We start from the raw sequence: 16,383 nt of genomic DNA, 5'->3' as shown, positions 1-16,383 counted from the left end.
AAGACTGGAAGTTGATGTAATGTTTTGTCGCAGTTTCCATTTGTTCTGAAAAGTAAAATATAAAAAATGTTAGCTCAAATGGACATTTAATACTACTACTACTACTACTACTACTACTTATTAAAATTAATATTAGTGTTATTAGTCGTTCTGGAAAGCCAGTGACCTTTGGCTTTCTGGAATGAGACCTAACTGACTGAGCCACACTGGTCAGGGCTGAGTGTGTACTGTGACCAATAGCTTTGTGTTCATATCACATGGTCTCATTAGAACACATCCTTAGAAGGAGAATTAGTCTATGGAAGATATGAATGCTTTTAAGTGTCTTGATATATGTTGGTTAAATGGCCTCACCCTCACTACCAAGCAAACACTCTTTGCCAGTTTGAGAGGCCACAAACAAAAATTAATGTGCACACCTTTTCCTTTATTATTCATTAAGTTAAGCATTACTCTTCATTTATACTTCTTCTTCTTGACTAGTCTACTAAATGTCCTTTGCCTCACTGCTTTCTGTAGTAATATTCTGGAGCCAAGTTTAAGGCCAGCAGTAACCCAAGAGGAAGCTAAGAGATACTTTAATGCTAGGGCACTCTAAATGCATAACTCTTTTCAGAGTTGTTGGTGGTTGATTTGAATGCCTCTATAAATTGGTCTTGGGGATTGTGGGAGGGTCACTGGTAGATGGGGATGGTGGGGCCCTAGATGTTAGGAATACAGCATTTCCTTAGCTTGGTTTACATTCTTAGAGGAACAGGAAACATCTGGTTTTAGCGACCTAGATTTCCTCCAGTGAGTATCTAGGTTGAAATATTGAAACAATCACGTAAGAAATACTTGATTTACTCGTTTAGTCAAACTCAGTGTTTCTGCATAGAAAAGTTCAGAGGACCCCATTTGAAGAGTTTGCTCGCATGTTTCTCATGTTGCCACTAGAGGGCATCACGTGTGACTACCCTTGCCTTTTCATGGAAAGTTCCTTCCAGAAGATCAAATTCCTGTCATCTTCCTTTTGTCCCACAGGTTTTATAGGATTTACACGGCTCCCAGCACTGGCCAAAAAGATTAAAATGTTTTTTGCCCTGGCTCCTGTGGCTGCAATCAACTTCTCTATTAGCCCTCTAGTGAAGATGGCATGGATTCCAAGTCTTCTCATCAAGGTATTTAACCCACCCTGCCCCCAATTTCCTTTTCAGATCTGAAGAACTGGCCATTAGAAGGAGAATCTGTGTTTTTCTCCTCTGTGTTTTGCTATCATGGAAAGTGGGATTTCTTCTCTCCATGGTTTATCTCCCTTTCACTCCTTCCTTCAGATCCTGGGGAGTCAGGGAAGGTGCAAATCTCCACCAATCACACAAAGCAAGCACAAGAAAGTCTGGGAGAAGGGACCTTAAACCTTTTGGGAGTTGCCTTTTATTCTGTGCAGTGAGTGGTGTATGGGAACAGGCTGGAGATGGGACAAGGAAATGCACTGTTCCCACGTGCCCAACCCAAACCACACTGAGGGCGATCTAAAGACACTGTTGCTGTTATGTTTTATAACGTGGCCCCTAAACACAAGCCAGTAACCTCATGGGGGCTTCTCCCTAGAGCTATGTGACCCCCAGGCTCTGTTCAAGGAGGGAGCAGTTTTTATGAGGAGCTGAGAGCCAGCCCAGGACAGATGGTCCACTGTGCATGCACTGTATAGGTTTTATGTATGGCAAGTTTATACAGACACAGCTATCTTAAATCCCGTTAAGGACCATATACTTAAAATCAGGTATAACATATGTACTGGCCATTTACTTTCAGAAGAGATACAGACTATACTCTGAATTTAGAATCTGACTCACATAAGATGGGATTCTCTGCATAGGTGAACAGACATGCAGATGAGATGTGACTCCCTCAAAAACCAAATTAACTTGTAATGCCTTGGGCAATAGAAGCCTCAGTTTTCATTATGAACATTTCAGAGGTGCCAATAAAGTACTGGTTAACTACCTTAGCTTCTCTTTCCACCTTCCTCATGATTAAGCCCAGTGCTCACTTCAGGGTCTTTTCCTATAGACCTTGTCTGTGAATTTCCAGAGAAAAATATATTGTTTTGTTTTAATGTAGACAGGATTCAACTATGCATATTTTCTGCAGATTACATTTTTCACTCTTGAACAGCTGTTAGGTTAATACATGAAGCTCCATTACATTCTTTTTAACTGCTACGTAATAAGTTTTCCATTGTGAAGAATGACTACTTATTAAACCAGGTGCTGTGTTGGATAGTTAGGTTCTTGCTAATTTGCTGTTGCTGGATCCTTGTGCCTTGTTTTTATGGAGAACTGAAATTGCTGTGTCATAGGAATGTGTTCAATTTAATTTCATCTTTGGAGATTGTGATTTAGTAGCTTTGTAAACATACAGATTCTGCCCCTTACTCCCTCAGCCTTGGAGATGGTGTTTTGTTACACTGGCGTGGGGTCCAGGGTCTGAGGTGTTACCAAGCATGCTACCTGATTTCAAGGTAGGCCAAACAGACTGGTATTTAGGAATTACTGTTCCAGACACTGGTGTTTTATTATATCCTAGGCATGTGACAAAGTGAAAGAAAACCTTGTTCTTCAAGGTTATGTTCATAAAACCTTGGAATTTGCTGTTCCTGGATATATATGTTGCTTACATAAAGGTTGAGTATTGCAGCTCTCAAAATGCACAGGTATATATTATAAGACATCAAAATTGGGATGAGCAGGCCTGTAAATGTAAGGTGAATTTTTCTGCAATGCCATCCTGCTTTGCCTTAATGATCAGTGGAGTTTGCCACAGTAGTTATTGTTCAGGTAACAGTCCTGGGTATAAGACGACGTCACATTCCTTCTCAGTCAAAATGAATGCTTAGCTTACTGTGATTTAAGTCAGTGATCGTACTAACTTGTTTTTAGTAGACAACCTCAAAAATATGTACATTTATCACATATATCACATGTGACTATTCTGCAGACTCCAAAGCAGAAGTTTTATCACATGTATCACATATGACTTATGTAGCACCTCAAAAATATATACATTTATCACATTTATCACCTGTGACTATTATGTAGACTCAAAACCAGGAGTTTTGGAAACTGATGGCTTTTCATGGCCTGTGATTTTTCTCTGCTGTGGTACTTGGTTCCTCATTCTCCCCAGCTAATCTTAATGTTTTTAATCTAGAGCAAAGGAGCCTTCAAGGAGGCCTGGTGTCTGTCTTTAGAGAGCCATTGGGTGCCTGGTCGAGGACTTATCACAGGTGGCAGTAGACCAGATTTGCCTGAAGAGTGTTGAATGCGGCTCATGCAATGTTTTAGTTAAATTAGTTGCACCTTTTTTACAGAGCAGGATATTTAACGTGAAATCTTGATAATGGATTTTTCGGGGGTGGGGATGAAGCTGTGTGCCACAGAGCAGTTGCTGGAGGCTGAGCATAAGCTTTCCTGTCCACTCGTTCTCACTGTTCCTTAATCCTCACTCTGGACAGGATGACGATTTTTCACATGCTGTTGGCCATTTTATCGTCTGAATTTACACGCCTGCCTATCTTAGTTTGTTAGGACTGTGAAGAGGAATCCTCCATGACTCTCCCCTAGCTCCTGGTGGTTTGCTTGGTGTTCGTTGGCTTACAGAAACATCACCCCAATTTCTGCCTTTTATCTTCACTTGGCATTTTCCCTGTGTCTGTTCAGATCTCCCTCTGTGTCTGTCCCTGAGTCCACTGTGTCCAAATTTCCCCTTCCTGTCAGATCACTAGTCCTATTGCTTAGAACACACTCTCAACAACTGCATTTTATCTTGATTACATCTGTGAAAACCTTGTCTCTGAATAACGCCACATGCTGAGATGGTGGGGTTTAGGACTTTGATGTGTCTTTTCAGTGGTGGTGGGTGGATCACAGTTCAGTTCATGAAACTGCCTCTGTTGGCATTTGAATTTTTCACTCCTGCTTGTCCATGCAGAGGGTAGGCATCAGCAAAAAAGTGTAAGCAATAAGGGGACAAATGTGGGTTCTTTTTCTTATTTCCTGGTGGAGAAGTACTTTGAGATCTGCCTTGAGGCCATGGTGATCATCCTGGAAATACCTGAGCACAGGTTCCGTGGCTATTGGTTAGCGCCGATGTAGACAAGCAGCTGGCAAACTTTTTCTGTAAAGGTCCCGGTAGTCACTACTTTCGGCTTTGTGGGCCACATGGTCTCTGCAACTACTCATCTCTGCCCCTATTGTGCAAAAACAGGCAGAGACATGTGCAAAGAAAGGAGGTGACTGTGCTCCAATAAACTTTATTTGCGAAGGCAGGCCGTGCTGGCAGAGGGGGAATGGGGAGTTACTTCTTCACGGGCACAGGGTTTCAGGTGAAGATGTTGAGAAAGTTCTGGAGATGGAATGTGGCACTGGTCGTACCACGTGACTGTACTTAATGCCACTGAGTGGAACATGTGAAAATGGTAGCTTTTTGCCACAATAAAGAAAGTGTTAAAGGAAACAGCAGGCAGTGGGCAGGATTCGGCACACTGGCCAGTAGATCAGATGAGATGTGTGTGCCCTGGGCAGGCACGCTGCTGGCCAAGCACTGATTCTACTCTCCCAGGGTCCCTGCCCGCCCACTGGAGTTTAGCGAAACACTGTGGGGTCGGCCCTGGGATGAGCGGCCACTAAGGCCCTTTCCTACTGTAAACGTTGGTGCAAATTTACTTGACTTTCTGTCTCCTTTTCTTCATTTGAAAGATTAAACACACACCTGTAACAACTGCTGTTGTCTTACTAAGCAGATTGCACAAGTACTCCAGTTCGAACATCCACTGGGTTTCGTTTCTGTCCTGAGGCCACCTGTGGAGATGCTTGGCACATGTGTACGTGCCTTCGCTTCGGGGGTGGGTCATGGGGTCCGCCCGTGGATCAGGATGTAATGCTGAGGTATTCTTGGGTTTCTTCTTATTTGGCAGGATTTATTTGGAGACAAAGAATTTCTTCCCCAGAATACATTTCTGAAGTGGATGAGTATTCACGTTTGTGATCGAGTTGTGTTAAAGGAGCTTTGTGGAAATATCTTTTTTCTTCTGTCCGGGTTCAATGAGAGAAACTTAAATATGGTAAGTATGTTCATGACAAGACTTGCTTTAAACTTCCAGTGATTTTATTTCATCTGCAAATATGGTTGTTTGTGTGGGAGGATGCTGGAGAGGAAGGAGTGCCCTCGTTAGCTCTGACGGGTCCTTCACTCATGAGGCACCAGAATGGACTTCAGCCAGGGCCTGGAGCACTGTCTGCTGCTGTCCTCAGGCCAGCGACGGTCCCTTCCGAGTGCCCCTGCGAGGACACTGTTGAATGGGGAGGTCCCCATCACTTAGGTCTTGATATTTATAATTGTTTAATTTTGGAATTGTCATTCATTTATTTATTTTAGAAGCTGTCAGCCCTTGGCCAACAATGCACTGGTGTTTCTGAATATGCTTGTAGTGCGTAATGTTGTCTCTTAAAAACAGGTTTTGATGTTCTGGAAGGTTCTAGGCAGCTTTTTAAAGCGATGATAATTTTTCTTGTTTCTCATGGTAAAAGTAAGGTATACTTGTTACATAAAATTTTGGAAATTCAGAGAAGCCTGATAAAGAAAATAAAAATGGGCAGTACTCTCAGCTCATATAGTCCCGGGTTACCGTGTTGCTCCATGTATGGGTTTGTTCCTACTTTAAAAAAAAGTATGTTATTTATTTATTTTTAGAGGGAGGGACAGGGAGGGAGAAAGAGAGGGAGAGAAGCATCAATGTGTAGTTTGTAAACTCTTGCGCTCCCCCTACTGGGGACTTGGCCTGCAACCCCAGGCACGTGCCCTTTGCTTTGCAGTCTGTCACTCAGTCCACTGAGCCACACCAGTCAGGGTGTTTCTTTCTATTTTTATAGGGCATACTTATAGTCAAATAATTGTTTCTTGCTCTTAATCTCATATATTTGAGATTGTGGCTCTGTGGTTTTTAATGCTTTGAAGTATGAAGTTTTGTTTATTATCAATGCCTTCTTAACACTATTTTGTTGATTCTTTATTGCAACACTTTTCTTTCCCAGTCTAGAGTGGCGTTGTACATGACACACTCTCCTGCCGGGACTTCAGTGCAGACCATGTTACATTGGGGCCAGGTAGGCATCCCGGCAGTGCATTTGGGATTTGTGTCAAACCAGCATTACAACGATCCCTGCATCCATGAAACACCTTCCTGCAAGCCCTTCCCGAACAGCAAGACAGTCTGCTTACAAAGCTGAGCTGGTGTCCTCCCCCTATTGGTGGATCCCTGGTTTGTGTGTGTGTTGCTTTTGTTTTCCTCCCTGGCACAACTGTACTGTTTGTGTGAGTTTGCCAAACAGCTGTTGGAGTTGACTTCACTTTTTCTTTCCCCTTCTCTCCCCTCTGTCAGTTTTGCATTAAGTTTCTTATTTATGTATATATTTTTTAAATTTGTAGAGAAAGAGAGAGAGAGGAAGGGGTGGGGGTGGCGCACGTGAGAGAGAAACATTGATTTGTTGTTCCACTTATTTGTGCCTTCATTGGTTGATTCTTGTATGTTCCATGACTTGGGATTGAACCCACAACCTTGGCATATGGGGACAATAGTCTAACTAACTGAGCTACCTGGCTAGGGCACCAGATTTATTTTATTTCTCTATTGCTCCATAAGACAAGCTTTTAGAACCACTTTGGAAACAGAAGCTGCTATTTCAGCATCAACCTGTGAACATAATATGCTGAAACATCAATGGGTAAACCACTCATGGAGGTAAATGGGAGCAACTAACTTTTAAAGTAGAGTTTGATCGTTTTATCACATATCACAAAAGTAATGCATATTCATTCTAGAAAATTAGAAATTACACATAGGCAACAAATAATAAAATTCACTTATTATTAAAAAATAGAATTATCCTATAATTGTACACAGAGAGGGAAAACGTGTACCCGGAGGTTTGAAATGTCTCTGTGTTCTGCCCTGCACCTCCTGCTGCGTGTCATTTCAGGAGGCAGTGGTTACAGGTACAGATAGAAATAACAGTTGTGCAGTAGAAATATATTAATTTACCTTCTCTTACTCTTCTGTAACTTGCCTTTAAAAAAAACAAACTAACAATATGTGAGGGCCTTATTTTTTACCTCAGAACCTATTTTTGTACAATTCCCCTCCCCTAAATTTTTACATAGAAATTACTTACCTTTTGAGTTTCAAACCAAGATGCAGCGGGTGTCTTGGGTAGTAATTTCCAAACATTGGGCAGTCACTGCCTGCATCAGAGTCATCAGAATTACTTGAAAAGTATACCTTTAAGAAAATATTGTTTAAGAACAGTAAGGGGGTTCTTGCCATGCCTCCTCTCCCAGCCCCTGCTGGCCCCAGAGAAAGCAAGAGAGGAGGCAGAACAGACTGAGAAGAAAAGAGGTTTACTGAAAATGGGCTGAGAGGAAAAGGTGGAGGGAGGGAGCCTGACGCATCAAGGGCGCCCGCACTGGTAGACAGTGTGGCTCCGGAACTGCCTCCAGGGTCTGGCTCTTACAGCACAGGGTTTCTTCTTTTTTCCTTCTTCATGCAGGTGAGCAGAGTGTGTCTCTTGTCCTCCATGTTCCCCCTGGGCTGGCAGCATTGAGTATTCAAGTGAAACTTTAATCTTATCTAGGAGAGGCTCTAGAAGTAATTGGCCCTTGGCCGGGTGGCTCATTTGGTTGGGGCATCATCCCATGCACCAAAGGGTTGCGGGTTCGATTTCTGGTCAGGGCACATACCTGGGTTGTGGTTCCAATCACCAGTGGGGACATGTGCAGGGGCGGGGTGACCAATCAGTGTTTCTCTTGCTCTCTCCCAACCCCTAAAATCAATAAACATATCCTAGGGGGAGGATTAAAATAAAGAGAAACTGAAGGACATTCCCAGCCATCTGAAAGAAGCTTAGTCTGCCCCAAGGGGAGTTGAATTGGTGGCAGAGCTGTTGGATTAGCTACAATCAGAGTCTTTAAAAACAAAGGCTCTTGTGTCCCATCCCTAGAGGTTCTAATCCATTTAGACTGCAGAATCTCTATTTTTATTTTTTTCAAAATCAGCTTTATGGATGTGTAAGTGGCAGAACATACAATATTTAAAGTGTTCAATTTAGCGTGCTTTGACATGGGCATATGCCCATGAAACCATCACTATGATCAAGAGAGTGAACCTATCACCCCAAAGGTTTTCTCCTGCCCCCTTTGTACACCCTCCTCTCCACCCTTTTCACCTCTGTCCCCAAACCACCAGCCATCTGCTCTTTCATTATAGGTTAGTTTGCATTTTCTACAGTTTTGTATGACCACAGTAATGAAGTCTCTACTTGCTTTGTGTGACTTCTCCCACTCAGCATAACTGTTCTGAGATTGGTACCTGTTGTCAGGTGTGTCAGCAGTTCACTCCTTTGCTGCTGAGTGGCTTAGTGACCTGCGGCAGGTGGGAGTGCTGTAGGTCACCTCTCCCTGGGCTGGTCCCTGAGGAACCAGGCAGGACTGTGCCTGAGGCTTTTGGCCCCTCCTGGTGACAGTAAGGCCCAGTGTTAAATGTCAGTGATGCAGTGCCAGTTTCCTGTGGCTTAGATGAGGGGCTCCGGGAACACAGGTAGTTGATATGCTGAAGAGCACCCCTTAGCTCTTAAGGAATGTCCCGAAACCTTGAAAAGTTCTCAGATTCACGATCCTTCACTCAGGCCTCCTGCTTTTCTCCTCAGTCCCATTTCTGTTTATGGGCACTTGATTTCTTTGTGTGCCCTATCACCACAGTGCCCCTACCTTTTGGAACACTTTTTACCCTCTTACCTAGTGGACATTGTTTTTCAAGGTCCAGTTTCTGTTGCCTCAGGAATTAGTGCACTTTTGTAGGGAGGATGACTGGCCAGGAGGAAGGCAGATGCTGAGTGACCACTGCAGCCCATGAGTGCTGTGCCACATGCCTCAGCAACTCTCAAATGACCGCCAGACCCCACCTGTCAGGGCACTTTGGGAATGTGGCAGCCAAGACTGCCAGACCACGCTGTTGCATGTACAGAAGTGCTCCTTCACCCTGCTGTGTGGCAGGCCGCCACTGCGCTGTGGGTGCACAAGAGCTCTTGGGCCGGCTGCAACCCAGGCTTCTGTTTGTGGCCCAGACCCTTTAATCTAGCAGCTGGCCGAGGTCAGGGGCCACAGGCGGAGGTTCAGAGCACTGCTCTGGGGCCCCATTGTGGTTTTAGGTTCTAACCCCATTGGAATGTGCCTCAGGAACGTTTCCCAAGTCCAGATTCACTGCGGGAGGCAGTCTTGCCCTTTGCCCTCTTTCCCCTGTGCCATCTCTTTGTTGAGAAAGGTTATTTCGTGCAGCTGTCTCAGAGGGCCTTCTCCTTGATTCTCTCTCCTCTGGGCTGGTGGCCAGGGGCTGCCCCTCTGCCTGTCAACAACTCACTGGTTGAGGCTGCCGTGGTGCCAGCTGGGAGAGGCTGCTGCTGAAGGTGTGCCTTCTGGGTGCTGGCAGGCTAAGGGCTGCAGTTCAGCTGTTTTGTTTTGGGTTCCTGTGGTAGTTTGGAGGTGCCTTTTCAGGCCATTTTATTCATAGTACATTCAGAAATTTACAGTTTAATTAAGTAGTTACAATTCTGTTTTTTTAAACAGTTCCAAAACCTAGTGTTGTTGTTTTTAAGATTTTCTTTATTTATTTTTAGAGAGAGGGGAAGGGAGGGAGAAAAAAAGGGAGAGTAACATCAATGTGTGGTCGCCTCTCACATGCCCCTCACTGGGGACCTGGCCCCCAACCCAGGCACGTGCCCTGACTCGGAATTGAACCAGCAAGATTTTGGTTAGCAGGCCTACACTCAGTCCACTGAGCCACACCAGCCAGTGCTAAAATCTCATTTTTACTTTTTACTTGTTATTCTGTACATGTTTATTTTTTTGGTTTCCTACTCTTTTTAAATTAAAAACATTTTAATTAGAGTGTACCCTCAGTTTTATTTTATATTTGTTTCAGATGTATAGCATAGTCATTAGACAGTCCAAAACCTAGTTCTCTACTGGGCTTTTAAATTTAGTTTAGAAACCTTATTCCATTTCTAAAGCTGGCAAATTTTAGAGCCCCGCCCCCCAGAGCCACGCCTCTTTTAGTCCCCTAGTCCCTGCCTCCAGTGTCCAGAGCCCCAGTGTTCACTGGTGTTGGAAGAAAGCTGGTCCCAACCTGTCTCTTCAGGGTTGTTCAGAAATACTTAGGATGCTGTACAAAATCCAGGTTCTTGGGCCTGCCCATGACCTGTTGAGAATTCAAATTCCTGGAGGTATGTTCCTGCGATCTGCATTTTAAGTAGTTCCTGTTACGATTCTGATGTTCTGTTCTTTGAAACCACCTAGTAGCCTAAAAAAAATGTGCAGCATTTTTTCAAGAGGGTAGGCTCTTGAAAACATTATAAAACAATGTTTAGCATAATTTTTATTATACATGTAATATGTGTTCATTATGAAGTTTAAAAGTATATGGGAGTACAGAGAAGAAAATAAACCACCCATGTTTCCACCCCCAGGGATAACTACTGTTCGTGTGTTGGTATTGTAGAGGAGGCTAAAATTTCCCTTTCCCCTCTTAAGCTTTCTGTCTGGGACCGACCTAAGACATTAACAGGAGAAAGACACATGAATCTTATTTACGTGTGCATAAGAGCTCTCACAAGAAAGATGAAGACTCAAAGAAGTGCCTAGGCCTAAGTGCTTACGTTGAACAAAGAGTAACAACTGTAAAAAATTACTAAAATAAATATGAGAGACTAAAGGAGATAAGAGTTATTTTAACCAGGTCTTTTTGTACAATTTCTCTAGGCTTCCCCCCGTCTCTGGTGACAAGAACTGTTCTTGCTTATGGTCCAGGGATGGATGGCTTTTTTCACTTGGAAATTTTATATCTTGCTTTTAGAAAGTCAAAGGAAGGCCAGAGTACCTTCCTTGAATCTGCCATTTTGTAAGTGCCTTTAAGTCAGTAATTAAAACAGCCAAAGCAGCATATTTTTGGTGGCATGTTCTGAACTCTCTCAGTGTCAGCTTACATTCTTTTGGTGTAAGTGTTTTCATTAGAAAAGTACAATCCTACTATGTGCACGTTTAAGTAACTTAAAAAATTTTTAGTTAAATAGCATTATATTTGCTAAATTGCTGAATCAGAGATGCCAAAACACAGCCTGTGAATAGTTTGTCTTTCTCATGATGCAGTCCAGACATCAGCGGCACAGGTGTGCGGTGCGGGGGGTGTGGTGGTGCTCCCCAGGGTCACGCGGGATCCCGGTTCCCTCCGCACTGCAGCTCTGCCATTACTGGCTGCGGTCCTCTTCTGTCTGAGGGAAGCCGGGTGGTCTCCATGTGTGTTACCGCCACAGGAAGGAAGCCCGCAAGGGATGTGGTACCTGCCCTGGTGGCCATGTGCTGAGCGAAAGCTTCGGGGATTAAGGAAGAGGGCAAGAATGGGCCATTAGCCGTCTCTGCTTTAATCAAAAATACCCGTTCAGGTCAATGATTTTAAATATTTGTAACTGAGGACAGTTTTCCTTTGCTTGTATTATTATTATTAATGGTATAATTATTACCATTACTATTATTTTTGCTATGATAGCTATTTTTGCAATAGTAAACATCCCGGGAAGAATATTCTTGAATTAAAGATCTCTCCTTATACATTAGATTATTTTTTTAGGGTCTAGTGGTAGAAGTAGACTTAGAGGCCAGAGGGTTGGCATATCTTTAAGACAATATGTATTGTACGTTAGAAGAGTTGAACCTATTGGCATTTTTATTACCATTCAAGGTGTAAAAATAATTTCCCTTGAAAATGTCACCTAAAAACCCATCTATCCTAAAGCTTAATGTTATGAGTATTTCCTTCTGATCTTTGGCCACATATACTTGTCATGTAAGTGTAACCAAGGTGCTTGTTCATTTTCATTTTCTTTTTTCCCACTCAATGTTATTTATAAACATTATCCATATTTCTCTTTCTATGTTATTGTATTTATATTTATGAAAGTGGCATACTGTTGCAACATATTGAGGTAACACGATGCGTTTAACCGAACATCTACTGTGGGGCTTTAACTTTTTTCCCTGTTTTTGTGGCTGTAAACATTCATCTTCACATTTCCCTCCTTCTGAGACTCCCTTTCAAGTGGCAATGACTGTGAGCACAAACGTCAAGTTTAGAGGTTCAGCCTGAGCCCTAGGCAGGTTTTCTCAGTGTCTTCCTTGCTCATACCGGGTGCTTTAACCAGTGCTGAAAGACACTGTGATGAAGTTTCAGGTGGTAAACGGTCTATGGTGGCAGAGCAGCTTGCATGGCTGTTTTCTCACAGACAGCTAGAGCTGCAGCGTAGATGCACTGACAGATGCTGCAGATGCGCGGGCTCATTGGACCTGCCAGACCTGCCAGACGCATTTAAAAATTCGTTATTTGCTATGGCAAAAGCAGATGTTAGCGTTTTGCCTGCAGAAATCCCTGTAGTTTCTAGTCTCACCCTGTTTCCTGTTACATCAAGCAGTAGAGTTTTATGCAATTGATAAGAATTGAAACCTCACACAAATCAAGAGCAGTCTAGACAAAGAATGTCTAGGTTCTTCCTCTTGACCATACGCCATCCTCTGGCCAAAGATTGAACAGTTTCTAATTCACTTGGCTTGCCAATTTTGGATTTAATTCTTGACAGTTTTAATTTGCGGGTATAGAGGAAGTATGAATGTACATTACTTAAAATTAAAAAACTAAGTGACCTTTGCTAATACTTTTATATTACACTATATATGCATAAGTTTAAATTTTATGTACAATATTATTTCATTACTGCTGTCCCCAACTAGTCAGAATTGTGCTGGTGTGCTGTACAATTTGGTGGTTATGCTGATACTGGTACTCAGGACAAAGTGCCAAATCAGTAAAATCATTAAAATATAGAATAATGTAAGTAGTCAAGTAGAATGCATACATAGAAAATATAGAGATTATATATAAGCATATATAACTGTGTTAATCCACATATAGATATACAATGTTTATATTAAGCCATATAAATATGTGATATATAATCAATATTTATATCCAAGTATAAATATGTTATTAATCCATAGAAATACCTATTAATCCACATAAATATATAGTAACCTATATATTATGTATGATATATATCTTTCCCAAATAAGATAGTTAAGTCTTTCAAAAGTTTAAGACTCACATTTCAGTAAAAGGTGTCAGCACAAAGTTTATCCAATGGACGTAACCATTGATCCAGTACAGGGTGAGGAAAGAGTAGGTTTACAGTTGTTCATATGGAAAATAATGCAGTCATTAGTAAGTAAATAACACAAGAAGAGAACTCTGTGTTTTCCTCACTCACAACTGCACCTGCTTTCACCCCGTCCTGTATCATTCACAGCATGTGTATAGCTGCTTTATCGGGTCATGCAGTAGCTGCTTTCCTGTCCTACAGTGAGAAATTGCGTCATTTATTAAAGGAGAGCAAACTGATGTCATTTACTTTAAATTACAGTTTGGAAGTGAAGACTAGGTCTGAGTATTGGTGTAGGATTGGTTCTGAGGATGTGGCTGATTCTAGCAACCTGTGACGTTATCTCAAACATCTGTGCCAGATAACTTTTTTTCCAAATTATCTTCTCTTTAGATTAAGAAATCACAAAAGTTTCAAGCCTTTGACTGGGGGAGCAGTGCCAGGAACTATTTTCATTACAACCAGGTAAGTCTTGAAAGTCTTCAGAAATCATGGGCCCTGGAGACGCATCAAGGAAGTCGTTGTCGGGACGCTGCCAGGGCTTGGGTGCATGGAAAGGCTTGGGAGAGCTGGGCAGATAGCATTCAGTTCCAGAACAACCTGAACTTGGTGGTCGGTGTTGTGGTCCAAGCCTTCCCTCTTTGTTCTGTCCTTGGCCCTGTGGACCAGCTGTCACCATCACTGTTCCATGTGACTCACAGTGATTAGGAACACAGACTTTAGAATCAGACAAAACTAGGTCTGTCATCTGTAGCTGGAGGGCCTTGGCCAGATTACATTGCCTAAGCCTTTTCTTCCATATACCAAGAAATTTACCCTTTTTGAGTGCTAAGTATTCTAAAGTGTAAGGCACTTTGCCATATTTTATTTAATTTTTACAACTTCCCTGTGATGATGATGATGATCAAACATGAAGAAACTGAGGCTTAGAGACCTTCTGTGCCTTGTGTCACACCCCAGAGGGAGGGAAAGGGGGAGGATATGGATCCATAGCCCCTTCCCAACTGCTTGGTTCTGTGGGTTTGCACTGACCACCTGGGAGTACAGCCTCCTTCCAGGGGATTTAAACACTTGTTACCAAGCCCACCACATTACTATAGTAACTGTTCTTTCATTGTGGGTTAGGTTTCTTTTTGTTCTGGTAAAGTGATGTGAAAAGCAAACTGAGAACGATTTTCAAAATGTAGCCTTTTATTCTCAATGAACTAATCAGTGTTTAATGGAGACTGTCGATTGTGTTTTTGTAAGTTAAAACAACCATCATGAAGGTGCTCTGTGGGTTTTTCTTACAGACTTCTCCTCCCGCTTACAACGTGAGAGACATGTCTGTGCCGACTGCGGTGTGGAGCGGGGACCATGACTGGCTCGCAGACGTCAGTGACGTCAATGTCTTACTGACCCAGATCCCCAACTTGGTGTACCATGAGTGTAATGAAGGGTGGGAACATCTGGACTTTATCTGGGGCTTGGATGCCCCTTGGCAGCTCTATAAGGAGGTGGTGAACCTCATGAGGAAGTATCAGTGAAGGCCAGGTGGACACATTCACCATCATCAAGTCAGTGATCGAAGCATGTCCAAAATGTCTTGGCTCAATTTTTCTAAAGTCCTTATTTTTCTTTCCCAGCCCTTTTATAGTTTTATATCCAAGAAAATGATGATGTTGAAGATAACCTAAGTCTCTCCAGTTAGGGTTAGAAATGCACTCGCGTTTTTGTTGTTGTTTAATCATGGCCATTATGCAGCTTGTGTTTCAACCACAGGGTAGTTTCTTTAAGACTTCTAAAATATCACTGACGTGTGAAAGGTCATAACCATTCTGCTTGTCCACACAGGTTCAAATGCACCGTATTTCTTTTTGTACCCACACACAGCACACACTGCCCCCTGTGTTGGAACTTTTAGACTGAGCTGTTCATTGGTAAATAACCTGAGACCGCCTTGAGGGAAGCTTGGTGCATAAGCACCCGGTTCTCATCACTGGGCCCCGAGAGGCTGTCCAGCAGAATGGCCCTGTGTTTGGGGATCTAAAGGACACTCTGTCATGTCCTCATGAAGTAGGTGTCGAGTCAAATCCAGTGACACTCCAGCCGTGTCAGTTATAAAGATTCTATAATGAGTTTTATCAAGTCTCATCTGTGATAGCTGTTGTTTACCAAGAGTTTACATTGCTCAGATGAAGCAAATTAGTTTGCTGCAGTCCTCAAAATCAAATTCCACTCATTAAACAACAACAGCTGATGTTCAATACTTGAAGACTGATACACACAACCATGTGTGTTCATGAACCTTGAATTGTGAGTCAGGTCCTAAATCCACTGGTTTGAGAAGAAAAGTGCTGTGGAGAGATGATGCCACTGTTTTTCCTGAAGTCAATGTACTGTCTTCACCAGCTGGTGTAGCTCGGGTGGCCGTGTGTGAGGCGGAAGCCCCGAGGCTGCCCCTGAGGAGTGTCCTAATGCGTTTTCACTAGAAAGAAATGTGAACGTGGTAAGACTAAAGCTCAGGAATCACTTTGTGTTTTAGTTTTGTATGTACACGTATTTTCACTACCCCTGATTTGCACCCCTGTCTCTGGAAGCCCATGTTCATGGGCTTTTCCCAGAGCCTTACAGTACCGTCAGATGGACGGAATAACAGTTGATATGCTTTTCTGATATGGTTAGGCTGCAATAATAAACAATAATTGGTATTGGCTAATATGTGGAAACAGCATAATAGCTACTTTGTGACATACAAACAGCCATATTTGAACTTTGAATAAAACTCCATGAGGCTCATAGGCTTGAAGGGTTGTGTGTTAGTGTGTTCTTTGTTTAGTAGCCATTTTCTACTTCCCTTTCTCTTTTGGTGAGACTTATGCTTTTCCCTCTCATCTTTTCTCCCTCTTCCTGACTCCCGGTGAACCTCACTGATACCACCTGTGAATGTCTGATCCTCTCCAGTGGGGAGCCTCTGCTCCCCATGGATTTAGGGACTGAATCCAGGATCCAGAATCTAGGACCATGGATTCAAGGACTGTCCATCCAACTGTCTCCATGAACCAATGCAGCAACAGAAGCTGGCAGAGACAAGATATGTCACAGGGGCCAA

General features: G+C 42.8%; 1 protein-coding gene across 3 annotated transcripts in view; it reads left to right on the top strand.

Annotated features, from left to right (window-relative positions):
* The window catches only part of LOC114497297 (lysosomal acid lipase/cholesteryl ester hydrolase-like), a 29,277-nt gene extending 13,197 nt beyond the window's left edge, over positions 1-16,080 (top strand). For all 3 annotated transcript variants that reach the window (XM_028512997.2, XM_028512998.2, XM_036026966.1), the window contains 5 exons: positions 1,024-1,160; positions 4,958-5,104; positions 6,075-6,146; positions 13,686-13,757; positions 14,585-16,080. In XM_028512997.2, coding sequence (XP_028368798.1) covers positions 1,024-1,160; positions 4,958-5,104; positions 6,075-6,146; positions 13,686-13,757; positions 14,585-14,818 — 662 coding nt within the window. In that variant the 3' untranslated portion in view covers positions 14,819-16,080. The remainder of the gene's footprint in view (positions 1-1,023; positions 1,161-4,957; positions 5,105-6,074; positions 6,147-13,685; positions 13,758-14,584) is intronic.
* The last annotated feature ends 303 nt before the right edge of the window (positions 16,081-16,383 follow it).

This window comes from Phyllostomus discolor, chromosome 5, assembly GCF_004126475.2.
Source record: "Phyllostomus discolor isolate MPI-MPIP mPhyDis1 chromosome 5, mPhyDis1.pri.v3, whole genome shotgun sequence".
In the NCBI taxonomy this organism is placed as follows: Eukaryota; Metazoa; Chordata; class Mammalia; order Chiroptera; family Phyllostomidae; genus Phyllostomus; species Phyllostomus discolor.
This window is presented reverse-complemented; position numbering and strand designations above follow the sequence as displayed.